At 41.3% G+C, this 21,749-nt stretch overlaps 1 protein-coding gene across 1 annotated transcript in view; it reads left to right on the forward strand.

The window, feature by feature from the left end:
* dapk1 (death-associated protein kinase 1) overlaps positions 1-21,749 on the forward strand; it is a 68,974-nt gene that overhangs the window by 34,653 nt on the left and 12,572 nt on the right. Inside the window, exons 6-19 of the mRNA XM_070964159.1 lie at positions 1,007-1,055; positions 1,261-1,287; positions 3,648-3,800; positions 6,584-6,629; positions 6,822-6,911; positions 8,200-8,292; positions 10,845-10,964; positions 12,642-12,740; positions 13,552-13,650; positions 14,776-14,874; positions 14,979-15,176; positions 15,615-15,812; positions 17,934-18,032; positions 21,179-21,256. Coding sequence (XP_070820260.1) covers positions 1,007-1,055; positions 1,261-1,287; positions 3,648-3,800; positions 6,584-6,629; positions 6,822-6,911; positions 8,200-8,292; positions 10,845-10,964; positions 12,642-12,740; positions 13,552-13,650; positions 14,776-14,874; positions 14,979-15,176; positions 15,615-15,812; positions 17,934-18,032; positions 21,179-21,256 — 1,448 coding nt within the window. The remainder of the gene's footprint in view (positions 1-1,006; positions 1,056-1,260; positions 1,288-3,647; positions 3,801-6,583; positions 6,630-6,821; positions 6,912-8,199; positions 8,293-10,844; positions 10,965-12,641; positions 12,741-13,551; positions 13,651-14,775; positions 14,875-14,978; positions 15,177-15,614; positions 15,813-17,933; positions 18,033-21,178; positions 21,257-21,749) is intronic.

Genomic DNA, 21,749 nt, shown 5'->3' on the forward strand with positions numbered 1-21,749 from the left:
TATAGACGCATCAGTGGCTCTATCCCATCTCCCCTCACCTACCCCTTTGCCCAGGGCAACACTCCAGTACCCCCTGCCTGAAACCAGTACCCACAAACAGTGTCATCCAGGCCAAAACCAGAGCATGTTCCCAGTTCAGCAGTTAAATGATCCAAAGATCAAGTGGTAGAAAGCCAAAATCATGACTTGGGTCGTTGACTCTTGAAAACCGTCCTGACGGCTCCAAACTTCATTGCATACAAAAATGACGAGGACAAATGCATCATAAATTCTTGGGGATTATGATTTTTGAGATTTACTTTTCAGAATCGCCATGTTCCAGTTTCTCCTGAGAGTGGTCTGTAAATCCATGAGAACTTTGCAAACATTGCCAATAGCCAATTCAGCACACTTTTAATGGTGCCAATTTGAGGAAATGTGCACAGATACATGCTAAAAAAGTTCAAGTTGCAGTCCATATTTCCTGTTCTTCCTATACATCCCTAAAGCCCCCAGATTATGGGACCTGTAGTTTCAAAATGATTCCCGAAATAGTAATAAGACAAATAATAGGAGTGACAAAATCCATTAACTTGAAACTTAATCATCAGAGGGGCAAAATGGGTCAGATTTTGTCTGAGGGGAGCTTCATTCTCTCTCCCACAGAAGTGTGCTTCATATCACACCTATTTTGTCTAAATTTGATTAGAAATGAATGTACTGATGATAACCGTTAATTATTCTCACATCTGACAACAGAAAACAAGAGAAATAATCACAGTTCTAGCAGGTGTGATTAAAAAAAAAAACTGTGCCTTATAAAACAACAACACCTCGAGAAATCTGTGAACCCAACAGAATGAGGTAACACACTCACGCAAAACTGATTAAGAACGCATTGCAAGAAGAAAAGACGTAATAGAATAATCAAAGACAATTAAATCAAAGGTAAACGTGTGTGCGTGCGTGTCATTTGCGTGTTGACCTGAATAGTAATAATCTTCTGTTTTGTGCATTTGCCTCACAGCTCCAGAAGTAGTCAACTATGAACCTTTGGGCCTGGAGGCAGACATGTGGTGAGTAAATAAAGACTATCTGCTCCACAATGACCATTATGGACATATGCTGTTTGCATTGGTTCTTATTTCTGAAGAGCATCTGCTGTTAAGTAAACTTATGTTTTGCATTATGCTCTGCTGTCAAACTGTTCTGAGATGAGATTCATGGTTTGATGTTAAACATCTCTTGTCGCTGTCTGTCTTTGTCCCTGCCTCTCCTCAGGAGTGTTGGTGTGATAACCTATATCCTGTAAGTATCTGAAATGACACCAGTGATGATGGACAATTGTGTGAAAAACATGGGGATGAAATGTAAACGTTTTAAAATAAAAAGCTAAAATAATGAGCTCTGATAATACAGTGTTTGGCTGCTAGAGGCTAGTGTAGTTAGCTGACTCTGGACTTTGTCCAAGGTCTGGTAAGTCTTCTTTGATCTTGTCAGCATGTTGTGCAGTTAATGAAGGGGATGTAACCTCAGAACAGAAGCCCTGATTACATATTCTCCCTTTGGACCACATTTTTATAGATGCACCTCACTGTTTCATGAAATCTGCAATAGCCACTTGAGACTATTTGACAGGCAGTTACACAAAAGTCCCAGAATGAAATGTGATGATGTGAAGTGATGTTAAAATGTTCCACCTGCCTATAATTCAGTTAACCAATTGATCTTTAAAACAACCAACTTCATCTTCTACAGCCTTTGGCTTTCCTTGAACTATGATTGTGTAAAGAGTAAAGTTCATGCCCTCAGTGACCCACAGATCAACTGCTGTTGTGCTCATGATGATGCTGCCCTCTTCTCTTTACACCCAGCTATGAGGTTTTTCTGAGCTCCCACAAACCTTTATCCTTTAGAGAGACACCTACACGAGGCCAAACACAAAATGTGCACACAAAAGTGCACATTGGGTGGATTTGCCCACACGAACATGCAGAGAGTTTTCACCAAAACGCAGCAAAGTACATGAAGGGAACATAACGTTTAATGCCAACACAAATGTTCTTTCATTATTACATAATAAGGAGCTGCAAACATTTCAGTAATAAATAATAAATACACCATTATTCTCCACATTACATGAACACACTCTTACACACACACTTATAGGACACATACATACTGTACACATACGCACACGATCTTTGTTCATGCTGTCCACCCACACAGCTGTCACAGCTCCGGCTGGAAAGGTAGAAAATAGATCATTCACCGCCTATTATCACAGCAGAGCAGCACTGAGGTGCACCACACTGCTCGCCTCCTATTGTGAAAAACAACACGAGGGGAAAAAAGTGTCTGGGAATAATTCAATATACAATTTGGGGTGATTTTTGGGAGCATCTCCAAACTCTTAATGGGACTATTCTGCATGAGTAATGAGCCAAATTCTACACTGTAATGAATGCTGCACAAAGCGCTCCATTAGGAAACTGTAGTAGCAAAAGATACTGCTGTATTGTTCGCATTGTTTAGAGCTTGAAAGACTTCACCTGTCTGAGATAGTGTGACCTGAAACCATTTGGGTAAATGTGGTGAATCAGCAAGTGGTGATGTGACTTTATTTTAACCTAGTTGTAGGTTGTAAGAAGAGTGTTTCAGCATACAAATTGTTCATACGCGCCTTTAAGTCTCATGTGGGAATACAGTGGATGAAATGTGGCCGCAGTTTCCTGGCTTAACACTTTCCTGCTGGTTTTACTGCCTGGCTCGGTGAAGAATTGCCTTAATTACTTGTTTGTTGCGAGCAGCTGCACCTTCTACCGTCGATAAATTCATACATTTCCGCTCAACTTGAGCTTGACCTGGACCACCTCCATGTCTGTCCCAGCTGGCATGTTAATTAGCGGCTGGTGCTGATGAGCTGGAGAGGTTTCAGTGGCGTTGTTTGGTTTAACTGCCTGAGCTCTAAGAGACCTCATCAACATGCATGACTGCTCACCCCTGTGTGTGCCATACTGTGTCTTGGTTTGTCCATTAAGACATGCTTTTGTCTCGAGCTGGTGCACATTATCCCCTCGCTTATTTTATGCCTGTGTTCAATTAAGAGGTGTGAAAGTGCGTTGAAATTCCTGCACTCCACTCAAACCCTTTGCATATTCAGTGGAACTGAGAGCCGTCCAGCTGGCTTTCCCGTGATAGTGTTTGACTAACACACCAAATACTTCAGTTTGATAGCAAGGCTTGACTAATGAGTCACCATCAGTTGCTACGAGACCCTGTAATCACATTCCCCACATGAACGAGTAGTAAGGTCTCAGTTTCGGTTTGGAGGGCCAAAGCTAATCAGTGGTGGCTGAGTTAGTGTTTGAGCCGAAATCCAGTGTATTCCATTTCCCTTTGATTAAAAGACCCGCTGGGACAGCTTCGATGATTAGAGGGGATCGCTGTTGTGAAAGCAGATTAGATTGGAGGTCCTGAATTTGTTGCGTTGATTGAAGCGTAAATGTGAAGTTTAACATGCAGTCAAAATGAAATTCATCAATTAAAATGATTTTTTAGTGTGTTATATTTTCAAAACAGGCATGTGACTGTATTGTCTTCATTGACTCTCTGCTAAACAACAGTCAGCGTCTAACCTTCTTGTTAACCTGTATCCCGTCTTGCAGTCTAAGCGGTGCGTCTCCCTTCCTGGGTGACAACAAGCAGGAGACTCTGGCCAACGTGTCGGCTGTGGACTACACATTTGACGAGGAGTTTTTCAGCAACACCAGCATCCTGGCTAAAGACTTCATAGCAAGGCTGCTTGTCAAAGATCCCAAGTATGTACTATTCCTCTTTCTGAGACAGGAATTTAAAAAATCTGCTTGAGGCAGTGACTTTGAAGCTATCATGCACAAGCTCTTTAACTTTATGTTCATAGTGCAAGTGACAAAACAGCCAAGTGTGGCAGCTCCATTGTTGCTGTTGAAGTGCTGCTCAAGCACTTGTCAACGTACTTCTGTAATCACGGGCTTGTGTGTGTCTGTAAACTTGGATCGTCAGTTGAGAGCACTTGTGGAGACAGTCGTCGTTTATCGCGGTGTCAGCTAGCTAAATAACATACGACTACAGCTAACCATTGGGCTTTGTGGTTAGCAGCAAGAATAAGTTTTTCTTCTAGTTTTTAGACAGAGCAGAAGAGAACAGAACAGAACAGGGATAGTGGGAAAAGAGAAGGGAAGTTGAATCCTTGAAATCATTTGTTTTGTCCAACAAATCATCCAAAGACTGTCTAAATTTTTTGTTGGCTGAATAAATAAGAATCTAAATTTCTGTACATTTATCTCCTTTGCAGACAGCCAATCTATTGACTAAGCTTTCGATTGCAGAGACCTTTGGCAGAGCTCTGCTAATGCTCTGGCATTGTCTTTGTTTTATGCATCCAACATCCTATTGTTTTGTGGTAGTGTGTGCACTAGTTTTGCAGAGTTTTGCTTGATAGAAGACTTAAGTGTACAATCAGTTGTCACTAATGGTGGCAATTCATTTTCTGTCAGTCAAATAATGGATTAATCAAGCACAAGAGTGAACCAATCAGTCACTTTGACAAACCAGAACACCACATGTATTATAATAACACTGCCTTGTTACTATAGAAGATGTGGTACCTTAAAACTGTGACAGTCCCTCCCTCATTGCCAAGTTGCTCTAGCAACAACTGAATGGCTGCAGCTAAACTTAAAGACAGTTCATACCATCAAAACTCTTTTTCTTTCTCCTGTTTCTTGATAACAATAGAGCCAGAGCACGTAGGCTGACAGGGGTGAAGAATTATAGGTGTGGAGATAATTTCACGTAGACAGGAGAAAGGAAGGAAAGGCACAGGTTGCTTCAGGCTGACAGTGGATAAAGAGGAGACTGACTTTACAAACTGGAACTAATGGGGCTTTTAGAAATCCCCGACTGAGAGCATCAAAATGGAGCGGCTTTTAATTGATCTACAGAGTAAGCAGGCATGCATCCACTCAGCTGGCAGGAAGATTAATGAAGACTCCCTTGAAGGAGACACACATCACTGCTTAATAATGTTGACCATGACTCTGGAGTGCACCAGTATAGTCACTGTTCACTGATTATACCAGTGCACATGGTACATTTCCTCACCCCGCCACCCCTTAAATCCATTGTTACCTCTGTCAGGAGAGTGGAGAGTTGTTGGTTTATACCTTGACTCTGGTGCGTGTGAGCACAGAGTAGCCTCAGTTAGAAGCAGGGATGTGGAAGTGAACAGACATAGACAGGAGGAAGTGATATGTGTACTGGGCAACGCTAATTTCCCTAATGGTGATGTTGGCTTAACATTGAACATGAAACATTTCAAAACAGTGTTCTTTCATTGTAAGATAACAGCAGTTGTGATTAGGATGTGACATTGAGGGACTAAAGGAAGTGGCATCTGTTCTCTTGACCACACCAGTTCCTTTAAAGACCAGCAACTAACTGACAAAGTTATGGTAGCTCTACATGTTAAGGTACACATATTCATAAATACTAGTTGCTTATTAGCATGCATGTTAGTAGCATATTGTGTCTTTAATAGTCATTGCATGACCATACTCTACAAGTACTACGTCATTAACTAAGAGCTTTCCCCAATAACCTCCTAATGACTGTTGATTGATATTAAGGAAGGTACGTTAATATTAAATGAGACCAAAATTATTTTCATCATCAATTAATTCATCAATTATTTCTTCGAAAAGTCCGAGGTGAATGTATTCAGATGTCCAACCAAAAGTTCAGAACCCAAATATAGTCAATGAACAGTGATATAATTCTTGACTCTTTCAAGGAATAGGATGGATTTTGATGAGTTTACAGCAAGATGAGATGACTGAGACTATCGAGTATTAGTATCTCACAACTCTATCAGCATCATTTCATTATGGCTAAATGGGAGAGACTCTTTCTTCCATCCATCTGCACACAGCTGTGTTTGCTATCTGTGTTAGTGTAATCTCTTGTTCAATTTATCCACAGCTTTTTGTAGGCTGGAGACAGCAATCCATGTCTCTGACTCACAGTCAGGAGGTTGCATTTATAAATTAAATCTCTCGTCTATTTTTACAGATACGGTGCCAACAGTAGTGCCTCTGGTGTCCTTTACAACCACTAGTGCTCTTGGAAAGAAAGAATTTAAATTGGGGAAAAAAATATGTCCTCATCCATGCGTGGGATGTGGCATATAAAATCAAATTCCAGTTATTTTTCACTGCATATGATTGTGTTTCAAGACACTTTGAGGAAGATAAGTTTGTGGATGTTTCTCGGTGTATTTTTTTAAATCTACTAGCCTACATTTATGAAATGCTTTATATATTTCTAACCACCCACTTGAGTGCTTTTAATTGGATTTTTTATTTCACACCCCACCAATAGATGAGGGCATATGTTGTGCTCTTGAAATTAAAATAATCAAAATTAATGTGTACTTGGTTGAAGGTGAACTCTGCTCATAGCTGCGTTGCTTTGAACATTAAAATGCTGTGTCACACCAGAAAGCACTGAATGAGACTGTTAACTATCTAAAAAAAAAAAATCTTTATACATTTTCTGTCCACAGAAAGAGAATGACCATTCAGGACAGCCTCCAGCACCCCTGGATCAAGGTTGGACTTGAATTTACATTTGTAATCCTGTAAAAGTTCTAATATTTCTTTTTTATATTGTGGCAGTAGCTGCTATTTGAAATGGTTTGGGTTGATATGCTGAATGTTGCCAAGCCTCAACTAATGGATTCTGTACTGAACGTATCTTTGCCAAGATTTGTTTATCAATACATGTTTTGCATTTGAAATTAGCCAAAAGACACTCAACAAGCACTGAGCAGAAAGGAGTCGGCTGTCAACATGGAAAAGTTCAAGAAGTTTGCAGCTCGAAGAAAATGGAAAGTAAGTGCTTTTCTTTGATACTGTCTCTTATTTTCACACACCTAAACTTCAAGTTTCAGGATGACAAATTACGGCATGTTCCAACTGAACACGCCCAGTAACTCATTGCATCCACAAAACACTGCACTTCACAGCTTCTTGCCAAAATACCCCCTCAGACATCACACACTGATGTCATCACAACTGCTGCAGGCTTGCCATAACCCTCAGATTTACTGCCAGTGCTGCTGCAGTGGTTGTCTCCTTGTCTGGTTTGGTTCATCACAGCTGACCCAGCACTGCTCCCAGCCTGCAGGAAATGCCGGGATTGTTTATCTGTGGTGGTTTGGTGGTGCTGTCATGCCATGTCTCTGTCTTCTGCTCAGGCTGTCACAAAGAGCCTGGCAGCTTCTGGCTTTTCAGTAACCTTGATTTGACTTTAGTTCTAGTTATATGCACATAAAACTGACAGCAAAACATGATAATAGATGTAAATATAGTTTGTGAAAAGTGAGATTCTCAGGTTTATGAAATGTCTCACCATATTTTTCAAGAGAAAAAGTAAAATCCAGCTGTAATCGAAGTCAGATTCTGTCTATTTTAAGTCCAAAAGAGCAACCAGATAAAGCCTAATTGACGACTAAGACCTTGTGCAATAAAATCTGTAAGTCTATTTTTTTTTAGGTATACAAATAAGTATATTTGTAATGCCACTTATTTGCTGGTTTACATCCATTTGGCAAAAGGAGAAGCACTCATTGCATGGTGCTGTTCAACTCAGCTCTGAAATGATTGAAAAACAGAGATCCCTTGCAAAGCTCCATACTGAACAAGTTTGTAAAGAGTCCCCTGTGACTGCTTTAAGACACTGCCATCAGGGACACATTTTAGATTGTGAAACAAATGGACAGAAGTTTGGTGTTATCCCACAGGCAGTTAGACTTGTGCAGAGGTCAGCTGACCCTGTATAGTTTGATAAATGCACTTGCTCTTTTTGAGCTTGTTGGCATAATGTGTCTTCATGAAATTTGACATCACTTGCCAGTCACAGAACGGCCACTGCCGAGTTAAAAGATCACGAGTTGTAGATTTTGGTGCACCAAATCTGTACTTTGTGCCTCAACAGAAGGACAGTGGGTTATCAAGGAATGAATTACCATGAGTAAAGTAGCTGAAGTGGATTTGAATAGAGCGCACATTTTCTTTATGTCTGCACCTGCCTGCCGCTTCATGGTTCCCTCAGCACTACTTGGCATTAACTTGTTCTAGTTCTGCTCATTCATGAACTACCATTCTTCTCTTTTCTCAGCAATCCGTCCGACTTATCTCCTTATGCAACCGCCTGTCCCGTTCCTTCCTGTCCAGAAGCAACATAAGCGTGGCACGCAGCGATGACACGTTGGTAAGTCCTGGAGATCTGCTCCTATGTTGTGCTTAGACTGGCAGGTGTGATGTCTGATCAAGTGCAAAAACACATCGAAGCACAGGACAGTGAACATCTTAATCCAAATTCATTTAGTTGATTGGGTTCAAGGGTATTAACACTATCAAGGTTGTAAATTGCACTTGTGTAAAACATCTACAACTATCTACAAGGGAACCATTACTTTTATCTCTGCAGTCCTCTCCTATCTTTAATACAAGCCAAATAAACCTAATTGACAGGAGACTGGCATCTTAATGAGTTTCAGATTGCTTTTATTGAAGTGCATTTTCTTATTAGAAGCCCGAGCTCTCAGTTACAGCTCTGGTATTTCTTACTCGCCAATCTCTCTGAGAATCTTGAGCTCCTTCATGTAATTGATCTGTTCCTCATTTCCCCCGAGTGCCACAGGTCAGGTGTTGGTAGAATTGTTGGAATTTCAGTGTAACCTTAAAACCAGGTCGAGCCTACAGAGATGTTTCTCCAGAAAAAGAAGCTGTTCATATGTACAGGTCCGTTTGTGTGGGTTTGTACACAAATAGAGATAGCATAAGAGAGCTTTTATGTTATGTCTGTCAATACTGACAAGCCTGCGAGATGTAAACACTGCAGCCTCAGTGAGAGGCTTAATCATTTACAAAGCATTGCCAGCAGGCCAAGGCCAGGTCTGTTGCCTCATCAAAGGATTACGCAGCAACTTCTCACGTCCCAGGTGAGCAGGCAGGTAGAGCTAAACCTGTTGAGAATGCTGCACCCCCTGTCGTACATGGACAGAACTGCAGCAGCTGTTGACGTTTACAAGTTAAAGCTTTCTAATAAATCTTTGTCTTTATGGGCTGAGCAGCTCCAGGGTTAAGTGCTTTGCTTAAAGACTCTGGTCAGAGGTGGGTTTAGTGCAGCCACTCCTCTGTAATTTTCAGCCAAGAAGTTGTTTGTGTTCTGTGTTAGAGGCTCAGTGTCAGAGGGTGGAAATAAGTTGGGGAAGGGGGTGTGAGAGCTGACAAAGTATTAGTGGTAAGGCTGAACCTAATGATCCTTTTAGTTACTGATTAATCTGCCAGTCATTTTCAGGGAGAGTCACCTGGATAATTTAATCATACTATAGTTTTATGTGATGCCATCAGTTTTAATATTTCAATCCTGTTTCTGAAACTGTGTTTGTCTGTTTGTTATGGTGGCTGGTTCTAAATGCTACAGTACTCATCAGCCTCACCGCTGCTGCTGTTTAGAAGAAGCCAATCAGAGATGTGAATCGGAGGCCCATTTCACAAAAGCGATTTGCGAGCACTGCTCACACGCAGAGCACAAATGGCGGCAGAGTCACCTTTCAAGAAAATTAATCTGCTATTGGCAAGCAACAATCCTAGAGGGCCCGAGTTATTCATGGGACACAAGAATGGTGTTTGTTTTGATTTAGGAAATGTGTCAAAATCAATATGAAAGGAATTGCAAACCGCATTGTAGTAATTTCTTGCTATTGTTCCTCCAATGTGGCTGTAATAAAGACAAAATGAGCAGAGAGTTGAAATCAACTGTGCTTGATAAATGACTTGAATCTGTTATCACACTTGGTTGCAATTATTTTTGTCAATCGACTTATCATTTAATCAGCTAATCCTTAACAAATTTTAAATTGTCAGTAAAACAAAAGTCACAGAGAAACACAAGGATAACCGTGGCACAAGATGCCCCAGCAGATGGACAGTTTTTGGATAGTTAGCTTGCCAAGGTAACAAGCATATAAGGTTCAGGCACCTGTAGAAAACGCTCCAAAAATAACTTTTTGAGGGACAGGAGAGCAGTAACAATTCCCAATGCAAACCCTAGATTTCCGAATCTGCCTGACTTTTAGTCATAAGACCACATCTTCATTTTCCACATGCCAACTTCCTTCCTTGTTATTCTTTTTAACATGAAGGCTGTTATCCAGGACCACGTGTCACACTGTATTCTTTTCTTGGAGCCGTCACTGGAAATAGTACCCATGAAAGAGAAAATAGGGTAGATTGATAAAACTTCTCCATGAATTACAATTTTCAGAAGGTAAAAGCAAATTCCCAGCGGGCAGTTTGCCGCTCTTACATATTGGTGTGGTGTTTACAGCTCTCTGAGGTGGTTTAGTCATGGCTCCCACAGCAGGGAGTTTATGTTGAGGAATGTAGCTGGAGTGTCACGCATGGCCAAACAACCGCCACATCAGCCTTGCCTCCCTCCCTCTCCTCCTCACCTCCCTGCCGTTCTCCTCCCCGTCTCTTTGTGCAGCAGAGCATCACAGCTGATTTCTGTGCCGCCTGGCTGAAGGTTATTGGGTCACATGTCACTGATAGAAAAAAAAGCTGGTTGTATTTTGAATCTCTGCAGATGCAAAAAAAAAAAAAAGGTCTGTTTGTTTCTGTGTGTATTCATGCATGAGGAAGATGAAAGAGAGACTTAAGGGGGCATGTGATCGAAAGAACTCACAGGATTAATGTTCACAGGGTTAGATCATCCTGTGAACGGCAGAAGATGAACTGTCTTTCCCTCCTGTCTAGGATGAAGAAGACTCTTTTGTGATGAAGGCCATCATCCATGCCATAAACGACGACAACGTGCCCGGTCTGCAGCATCTGCTCGGCTCCTTGAACAGTTACGACGTCAACCAACCCAACAAGGTGATCAACACAGATATGTTGTACCTTAGATAAGCCCGATATTTTTGTGTTCTTTTAATCCATGTTTTATATTATTTTAAATGTGTGAAATGTGCCTCCATTGCCATGTCTCTAAAAGTCCCCCCCCCCCCCCCCCCCCCCCCCCCCCCCACACACACACACACACACACACACACACACACACACAGAGTCCAGTGTCAAGGGTCTTGTAACCATTTGTCAGGGTGTCCACATGCTCTACCCTGCAGCAAGACTGCCTGTTTTAGGGCCTGAATAGAAGCTCCTGATCACGAGATGAAGACATGGATTTTGTGTAGCTTGTGGCTGTAAGTCAGTGCTTCATCTTCAAAGACGGCAGACAGGGACAACAGCCGCTTGGTTGTTGTGGGTGGATGGGTTTTAACATAGAGATGAAGCGATGATTGTTTGTGTGTGTTTCTTTTGTTTGATCCATTTTATTTGAAGCTGCAACTAGTGCACCAGACTCTACGTCCTCTCAATCCCAAGTCAAAACAAACAGAACCAAAGAAAACTCCAGGCAGAGATTTACATGTTTAAGCATACTCCTGTGACATAATCGCGGTTTTTCATATCTCTGAAAAATGGTGTCCCAGTCCAACTCTTTAACCTGAATCAGTTCTGTCTTCATGTATTTCCCCGAGGGAAATTTCGGTCAAACACAGTATGAAAACTTTTGAAGAGCCACAAGTCTCTGCCCGTCTTAAGCAGAAGAGCTTCCTGTACATTAAAAGGCAGCCAAGCAGCTTCTGAGCAGCCAGAAAGAAACAGTTTGTCATCTGCATGTATCTGTCATAATAAGAAAAAATAGTGGATGACATGGAAACAAAAAAACTGAGATAGATGTTTTGAGGTGGAGGACAAGGCTGAAAATCAAATCTTATGAAAATCAAGCGTGGCAGGTCCCATTTACTTCAGCTTTCATTTAGAAAAAGAAAAGAAACAGAAATTACAGAAATGACAGAAATGAAGCCAATTAAAAATGGTCCACAGTTGCATACATGGTATGAGAGAATGAGTTATGGAGTGCAGAGAAGATCCAGAGTAGCTCCCTCATCTTCATTCTGTTGCTGTTTCGAAGGCGAAGAGACGCTGTTTGTTGACAGCTGATGGGCAATGGGGGATACGACGTTATTAAACTCAGTGAAGTGTGGAGGAAAAGATAAAAATGAAAGGAAAAGAGGAGATGGAGAATGAGAATTAAGCAATATGAGGAGAATAACACTACAGTTTGTGACGAGTGCCTGATAGAGGCAAAAGAAAAAATCTGAGTTGCTGCCCGTAATTGCCAGATTTCTAACTTTGTTCTGTTTCAGCACAGGAACTGGTTCCTGAAAGGTCATCTTGCCATTTTCCTCTATCCTCTGTCCCATTTTCTTTTACCTCAGCTTGTGTTTCCATCACCACACACACACTCTAAGACCCACACAAAGTCAACACTGTCTGAAACCTGAGATACATCCATCCAGTTTAATTTCCAAAATGCCTGAACATTTTTAACAACCTGCAGGAGAAAATCAGCCTACTTCTCCACATTCTTTATGTCTGACAGTGTGCTGTCAGATTGACTTTCACAGCTCTATCTTTAGCACACGTTAAAGATACATAAACACATCACTGTCGCTAAAAACTAAAAATTACAATGTGTGTACAATGCAGCACGGGACTCCTCCCCTCCTGATTGCAGCCGGCTGTGGCAACATTCAGATCATTGAGGTGCTGATGAGGAAAGGGGCAGAGATCCGGGCCCATGACAAGGTAAGATCATCTGTTTGGTGTAATCGACAGCCAGCTGTGGCGTTTAATAGACGTGCAGTAGAGCTGAAGTAATGAAGGCAAAAGACTGTGACAAGACTGTCATTTGGATTATGACGGGAGCTATCTACACTATAAATAAATGTAGCCATGGACTCACTGCTCTCTGTACTGCACAGATCACTGGAGAGCAAAGCACATGCTGCACCTACATGTTTTAAAGAAACTTTTTTGCAAATGACTATGAAAAATTTAAGTACTTCCTGTTTTGTGCTTGTCACTGTTGATCAAGCAGATTTATAGTTCTATAAATTCTAGTTTCAAGCATTAAGTTACTCAGAACCGTAGTACAATTTCAGTAAGATATTGTAATAAAAATCTTGAAATAAGTGAATGCTGTAAGCATATATTGCCTTGATTGAAGATATTTCATCTTACTTAGATTTAGCTTGTTTCACAAAAGGTGAAATAAAGTACCAACTGTTAATAACTGTCAACATGTGTTGCCTGCTGTACATCTGGAATTGTCACCAGGTTTTTAGCATTTTCAGCTTTAAACAGTTACAGTTAGCTGCCATTCAACAACAACAGTTTGGCTAGTGCAGCTCTACATTCTTAAGAATAGTTTAAACTGGGGCGGCAGGAGGCTAGCATGTCCTCAAAATAGCTCCATGTTATTTGTCAGCAACATGCTGTGCAGAATTAAGAAGGATGTGTTCGTATCATCTGGCTGCAGACGCAGTCCCAGAGAGCGTGTTTTTTCTGTAAAGGTCAGGGATAAATCCTGGAATTTTCTTCTCTCCTGAACCTTCAGAGTGGAGCCAACGCTATCTACTACGCAGCGAGACACGGCCACGTAGAGACCCTGAAATTCCTCCATGAAAAGGATTGCCCTCTGGATGTCCAAGATAAGGTAAATCAAGTGCCTCTTTTCTTTTCTCTGCGTGTGTCACAGATACACACACACACACACACATATACACACATGCAGAAACACACATACTTACTACTACTCACCATACTCAGTTATCTCTGCAATTACTCACGCACTCCCCCCATCAGACCTCTTGAGAAGCATTTACGTTGATTACCCAGAATGCCCGGATACACACACACACACACACACACACACACACACACACATTCATAGTTGCCACAGCGAGCACCTGGGGAGAAAACCTGAAACCAGTTACTCTGGCATTTTATCAGCTTATTTGCTGTTGCTATAGAAACAGGTCTTGCTGAGGAAGATGTGTCTGTGTGTGTGTGTGTTCGCGATTGATGCTGGTGTGTCCTCGATCGCAGAGCTTGCTCGGGTTGATGAAAACCCAAAAGCATTTTCCAATCCCTTAAGTCATTTTACCCACCAGTGGCGTCCTCTTCTGTCTGTGAACACTGACACAGAGCAGAGTCCTCCTCCACCAGATCAGAGCTAATCTGCACTCCAGGCACTTGCCTGATTATTATCTCGTTCCTCTCTGAGGATCATTAAAGTTTCATCCCACTTTATTACACTATAACCCTGAAATCACAGGCTGGGGTGTCTGTGTGCAACCAAATAATTGTCTTATGAGAAAGTGGAAGCCCTTTTCAACATCTTTTCAACAAGGTGAATCTGTTCTGTCTTCTGTGTTTTGTGTAATTTCCCTAATTAATTAGATGTGTAAAGCTTTTTTCTCAACATAAATCCATTAGATGCTATTTTAAGCTGTTCACTTTCCCACCTACAAGTGAACACAGCATCTTGGGTGTCGCTTCACATAAGCAGCTTCTCTGCTAATGTGCGTCTGCTCTGACAGCATCCATAAAGTTAAAGGTAAAGGATCAATTGTGGATGAGTCCGACATCTGCAGACACAGAGGACAGTAAAATCTGAATGCATGTTTAAGTGGAAACATTGCAAAGTTCATCATATGATGCCATTGCTTTAAAATATTTTTCCTCATGAAAGTAATTGTTACAAAAGCATCTGTCTTATATTTGAACTGCTCATGTTGATGTTGCATTAAGTGCTTTAACTCTTTGTTGACTCCTCCAGTCTGGGGAGACTGCACTTCATGTGGCAGCTCGCTATGGGAACGTGGATGTGGTGAGCTACCTGTGCAGCATCCGGGCCAACCCAGACCTGGCTGACAGGGCAAGTGCATGCACACATTTGCACATGCATGAAGCAAAATGACATTAGTGGTCTTTAGAGACCCAGGTTTTTAATTCTTTTCCATTCTGTGCTTCTCTCACCAGGAGCAGGAGACCCCACTGCATTGTGCTGCATGGCACGGATACTCGGCAGTAGCCCGAGCACTCTGCCAGGCAGGCTGCCATGTGGATGCAAAGAACCGTGAGGGGGAGAGTCCGCTGCTCACAGCATCTGCTCGCGGCTTTGTGGACATTGTGGAGTGCCTGGTGGAGCACAGGGCCGATCTAGAAACAACTGACAAGGTGATGAGCCCTGAACGCTTCAGTTCAGCGCCTATGCTTGATGAATAAATGGATAAATTAAGATTTATTTTGGTATAACATAACTTTTGTCTGACTTTCAGTACTGAAGACAGTGTTTTGATAACACAGTTTTAATCTTGATTTTTGTATTCAAACGAAAGATGAGTTGACCAAATCTAAACCTACGCTGAACAGATTTTGAATATTCTGTTCCTTATTCGGGAGAGGAAGTCTCGATCCTGACTAAAAGCGAGCACAGTTTAATCCTCTGATTAAAGGCCAATTCATCACATCACAGATTGATTGAATGTCTACATTTGTGCACATTACACTTACCCTGCTGTTAGTTTCACATCAGCCTGAACAGATGCAGAAATGTGTTGAAAAGCACCAACTGTCAGTTAGTTGACACAACATTTACATCGTGTGTCTCTCCAGGACGGCCACACAGCCCTCCACCTCGCCGTGCGGAGGTGTCAGGTTGAAGTTGTCCGTTCCCTCCTCAGACACCACTGCCACCTGGACCAGCAGGATCGCCATGGCAACATGCCGCTGCATATTGCCTGTAAGGACGGAAACCTGCCCATCGTCATGGCGATCTGCAGCGCCAAAGGCAGCCTCGACCTGCCCAACAAGGTGAGAACAACCACTCCCCACCCGACTCTTTTAGAATAAGAGCAGCAACCTGGCTTCCAAATACTGCACTAATATGAGTTTAAAGTAGTATTTTTTTAAGTCTCCAGATGTTTCATGTGCCTCCCAAATGTCATACATCTCAGTTAAACATACCACAGGGGCTACTACATTCATATTTTGTAGGGGCCAAGAAAGAAAAATGATTTCTTGCATTACAGTGCGGGTCCTTGCACTGGTCAGTGCTTGGGTCCTAATTATTTGATTTTACGACACGCTTTACAGCTGATCAGTCAGAGTGCATGTTTATGTGTGTATTATTGGTATTGTTAATATCCAGATGTTAGAAATGTAATGACCAATAACATTTTAAGAGCTTATCCTTGTATTAGATGTATTAGATATGTTCCTGCTTGCTCTAAGAGCAATTTTGACAGCTGTTGTTTCTCAGCTGTCAACAACATAATGCAATGCATTTCACTACACTGAAGAATTTTCTGAAGGCATTGTAAGCAGTTAGACCAGACCACGCAGAACATCTCTGCAAATCCCTGCAGCCAGGGTTCAGAATATTGTGAAAAGCCTTTACGAAATAGTGGAGGCTGTTATAGCTGCAGATTTAATGGTTAATAAGTGAGATGTTTTAAGAGTCACATATGCTTAAGTGCTCAGGAGTCCACATATTATTGACCATGTAGTGCAGCTGTTCCATCCAAGCTACAGTAAACTAGGGCTAATCACAGGCCAAACAGCGAGATAGATAAGCATAGAAAGCAAATATACTATCAGGATTAAAGGATTTCTCAAAGTGTATGTATATGCACCCTGAGGATTTTTGCTGTGTGATCCAATTTAATGGGCTCATAAATCTGGCATTCAGTATATTACTTGCAAAAAATATTGAATGTAGGTCTACCTATTGTGGAAGAAGTTAAAATCCAGAACTCGTTTACCATCAGTTTTGATTTATTGGGAGCATTTTGTGGACTGAAAATGGTCTTTATTCTGAGATATTTTAACAAGGAAAAATCTGCTTTTTTCTTATTTGTGTGAACTGGTCCTTTAAGGGAGCTTTCACGTACCTGGTTGACAGTTGACTGAAGATCCCATCTTGCTTTGTCTCTCTGCCAGGCACAGCTTCCCACACATGTTTTCTGCCTTTGCTGATTTCACATTCTATTTTGACACCATCCATTTTAATGTATTCAGTGGTGGGATTGCTTTTCCTGGACGCTGGCAGCACCTCTCAGCTTTTTTGCTATTTTTTTTTCCCAGAGTCGTTCAGGGAAGTGATGTGCATCAGTGCATCATTGTGATTTATTCATTATTTCCATTTTTTTCCCTTTTTTTAAGCTTATCTAAAGCAGCATATCACACATAACGTAGTCTGTGCATGTATTTGTTTTCACTGTCAGCTGTAGACACTGGGGAGAAAAATGAGAGGGGTGGAAATGGAAATGTCTCCTGTTCTGTGTACAGTAGAATAGAACAGGATGAATGCTGCCTTGTTTTTTCAAGTTGTGACAAACAGGAATTGATTGAAATGCTGCCTTCAGTGAAGCTTTTGTAGCTTTTCTTTGATCTTCTGGTAGAGAAATAGTTTCGGTATGTTTCAATATGTTGAAGAAGACAAAAGTGTTGCAGGAGTGTGTCAGTATTTCAGGTTTACGACAAATTGTGATGAAAACTAGTGATGGAAATAACACGTTGTTATTGTAACAGTGAACCCAACACAGCACACCTGCTTTAATTACCAGTTTTATTTTTCTTAACCTCACTGGAGCTTCTACCAGTCAAACAGAGGCAGGGCAAGCAGAGACAAGAGCAAGAGCAGGTCAAGACCATAGGCCTTCTTCTGCCAGCCGTGTCTCATCCTGCAGGATCCTTGAGATTCAGTTGTTATAAAACAATAAAACATATACGTCCATTCCAGAGTTGCAGCTTTTTACATCAAAGGCTCTCGATTTCAAAATGATAAAAGGTTTTAATCTTTTGTGTCGGGTTTTTGAGGTCAGGATTCATTATGTCCAACACTTAGAGTGCCTTCATTGTTACATATCACCTGACGTTGACTGAAAACTCCTCTTTCATATGTTTCTCTCTTTAATCAACTCTTTAATCCAGTATGGCAGAACCCCCCTCCACCTGGCTGCTAATAACGGGAGCCTTGAGGTCGTCCGTCACCTCTGCCTGGCTGGAGCGAACATTGACGCCGTCACCAACGTAAGTCACCGCACAGCTTTCTTCTTTTCACTCTTTCCCGTCACTTTAGAAGCAGTTGCATAACATATGCCATAATGTATTATGGTGAGAATTTATCTCTGGCTCTGCAGGTAATTGCGAAAGCATTTTTTTTCACCATTTCAGCAAAATTGAGTGCAGCGTCTTGGCATTTTGATGAATTATGCTGTATAAAGTGGTTTGTATATGACCACTGCCGCTCTCAGTAGAGCCGAATGCATTTGTATTTGTGCAGTATCTTCTGAGGGATGGCTCAATGAAATGGATGACATACACGACAAAGCTCTTTAAGTATACAAACTGAAAACTTCTCTGTCTCTTCCAATATTGGCTTGTTAATTGATGACTTGTTAATTTTCTGCTTGAGCAGCAGAGCAAGCCGCTGATCGCTTCATACACACATTCTTAATAAAGGTGGAAAAGCTGATGGCAGCTTTTTAACTCAGACTGGATTTAATCTGCAGAAATTCATTATTAGCGCTGCCGTCCTCCCACTGAAGCACCTTTTTGCAACAATCTCTTCCTCTGTGGGTTTCAAGCTTAAAAATCTTAATGTGTTCCCTCCTTTTTATTATTGAAATTGATTTAACCTCTTGAACCCTGATACTCGCCTTAAATTTCCCTTTAAGTAGTTCCAAAGTTTCAACAAAAGCTTTTGTCCACATAGCTCATTGGTGACCCATATGCATTCTGTATCTGCTGCTTTGATCACTTTTTTTTTCACGCTCCATTTTAGTCATCCTGGCTGAAATATTCAAACCCAAGTTGTCAGGTCTTTTAGCTACACCTTTATATCAGATGCAAACTTTTAGATGGTTTCTTCATTCATCAATGGAGAGCAGACTTGTGTGAGGTGTCAGAGACCAGATTCACTCATTTTGTCTGCTGTAGTGGAGACTTTAATCGTGTTGACCATGACTGAATGTTAACCATGTTCAAAGAGCACATACTATAGATTATTGTTTGTTTTTATCTCTCCCCTGCAGACTGAGTAAAGGAATTTTATCTGGGTGTGGATTAGTATCTTTGGGTTTTGGACTGTCGGTCAGATTAAATTCTGCATTTTACGATGTTCACATCAATTCTGGGAGACTGTGAAAAGCATTTTTGATTAATGATTAAGAAAGTATTCAGCAGATGAATGGATAATGGAAATAATTGTCAGTCCCTAAAATATTAGATATACTGTAGGAAAAAAAGAGCACAGATGTCAGATTGATATAAGGTAATTGATGTTGGCAAACACCCTGACTGTAGATATCCAAATCAGTATCAGGAGGGAAATAAGTTGGTCTGGACCAGCATTTATTTGCTTTCTTGACTGTAGAAATGTCTGCCTTTAAAATGTCTGTAATAGGACAAGCAGTCAAGCCACAAAACCCCAAGACCAAAGTGAGTTTCTTTGTTATTTAGTGTGCTCTATTGAGGTTTAGATGTGATTTCCTCTGATCTGGTGAGTAAATACCTGCTTTAATTCAGAAGATCAGATATTAGAAGGCATGTAACGAACATTTGAAAGAGGCTTCGCTGCCAGATGTCCCACACTGAGCCTTCTTTTTCTCTCTCTGCCTTCTCTAGCTGTTAATATTGGATGACAGCTGATGTGCTATGCATGTTTAATCTGGAAAGCATACCGAGATGTATAATTCATTGTCCAGTGGCCTGTGGTCAGCGGTTGGTTTGGAGCAGCTGAGGGAGGACACAGTAAGCTCAAGGCTGGCTTTGTGCGATTTGCTCTGTTTTCACGTGTCTTTGGATGGTGGAAGAATATTTATCATGGAGTAGGCTCGGCTACATGGAACCAATTCACAGCATTGTGAGCTTGAACTGAATTTTCAGCCTTTGTTATATGTCATCATTCCTCTCTCCTCAGTTTCACCTGTTGCTCTGCTTTATCAGCACAAACACTTTTGAATTCATTGCAGCAGATATTCAATCTAAAACAGAGACACTATAGAGCTCATAGGTTTGTTGCCAACATAACAGCAGTCGTTCTCATCATCTGTCAGTTGCCAAGCAGCAATAACACCGGCCATCTGTAAGTCCCATGAATTTACTCACGAGTGGTCAATTTTTGGTTCGAGCTGCACTTCATTTATATTCACAGCTCTGGCATAAAGCCGATCCAAGCAACTTAAAGGTCAGCGTTCTCAGTGCTCTTATACTGTCATGTAACCTTATCAGAGAGGCACTGTAGAGACAGAAATACTAAAACAGAGGACAATACAGCCAATAAATGTACTGATAAGGCTTCAGATTAAAACCATCAGTGTTCTTTATTGATGTTTCGAGACATAACAATCAGCAATCAGTATCTTCTAACAAACCCAGATGAACCTCCTTAACTGTGATGGTGTGTTGAAGTAGGAAGCAGTCTGTGGGCGTTTCAGGCTGTCGATGCAGTTTTTCCCTGTGGAGTAGCAGCCAGAGCCGGGCAGTGACAGATGGTTGCATTCGTGAAAGAGACATGAAACTTGTCGGGGCTCTGCTGTTTGTGTGTCAGTGTGTTCAGAGGAAAATGGAGAGAGTAACAAATTGCAAATTGGGACGGAGAGAAAGAATGACAGTGCACACACTGTGAGAGTGTGTGTGTGTGAGAGTGAGTGTGGAGTGCTTACAGGGGAACTGCACTAATTTTATACATCGAAGTCTGTTTACAGGTGTTGTGGAGTACAACTGCATATAAGAAAAAAGTTGTATTAAGACTTTGCGGTGCCAGAGGGAGCTGTGTGAAGTCTGCTAAACTGCCTTAAGTGATGTCATTTGAGTCAGCTTTGGTTGGGGCTGAAGACTAGAAGTTAGAAAATGTAAAATCACAAAGAAGTGAGTGTACCAGATGTCTGTAGCCCCCTCCTCATCTCTGCTTGAGGCCAGACGCTCAAGGCTACATTAGCCGCAACTAGCACAACACACCCAAATCATCAACTGAGTTGTCGCTGGTTGAGTTGCATTGTGGGTAATGTAGGCACGTTTTGACAAGGTAGAAAAATGTGGAATAGAAAAGATGGTATCTCTGCTGCTGCTGCATTGATTAATACTAAATCTGTGGAGTACTTTTTTTTGTATTTATTATATATATGCATTCATTTCTCATTTTCTTTTTCTCCTTTTTTCTTTCTCCCTCTCAGGATGGAAAGACAGCCGAGGATTTGGCATATGCTGATCAACATGAACTCATTGTTTCTTTGCTGGGCAAACTTAAAAAGGTAGAGTGACGCACACAGACGCACTCCTGAGTCTGTGAGCCAGTGTGACAAGTGGAAACCAGTGATTTCTTCATTGCATCACTATTTAAATGACATGAAGGGGAAAGAAAAGACTTTAACTTTCTATGAGGCAAAACCAGGTTTCACAAGCACTCATCACACTTACAGGTCTATTTCAGAGCAGAGGTGTGGTGACAGACGTCTCCAGCAGGAAGGTGTTAGATTTTAGCATCCCACCCCCTCCCTGTAGCATTTTAGACTGTGTGACAGCACTGCGCTCGACACTTACAGGTAGATTAGATTAGAAAATGATGTGGAGTTCCTTTATCTCAAAAAAAAAAAATCATCAGATACTTCTGTATTTTAGTTTTGAGTTCCTTTTTGACAATAGCACAACTAGTAGCTTGTATAACATTATACGCGTGGATCTTTGTTCATCATTTTAGCAATTTTATCCAGAATGATATGAAGTATATTGAATGTATTGAATGAA

Source organism: Chaetodon trifascialis, chromosome 6 (genome assembly GCF_039877785.1).
Source record: "Chaetodon trifascialis isolate fChaTrf1 chromosome 6, fChaTrf1.hap1, whole genome shotgun sequence".
Taxonomy (NCBI): Eukaryota; Metazoa; Chordata; class Actinopteri; order Chaetodontiformes; family Chaetodontidae; genus Chaetodon; species Chaetodon trifascialis.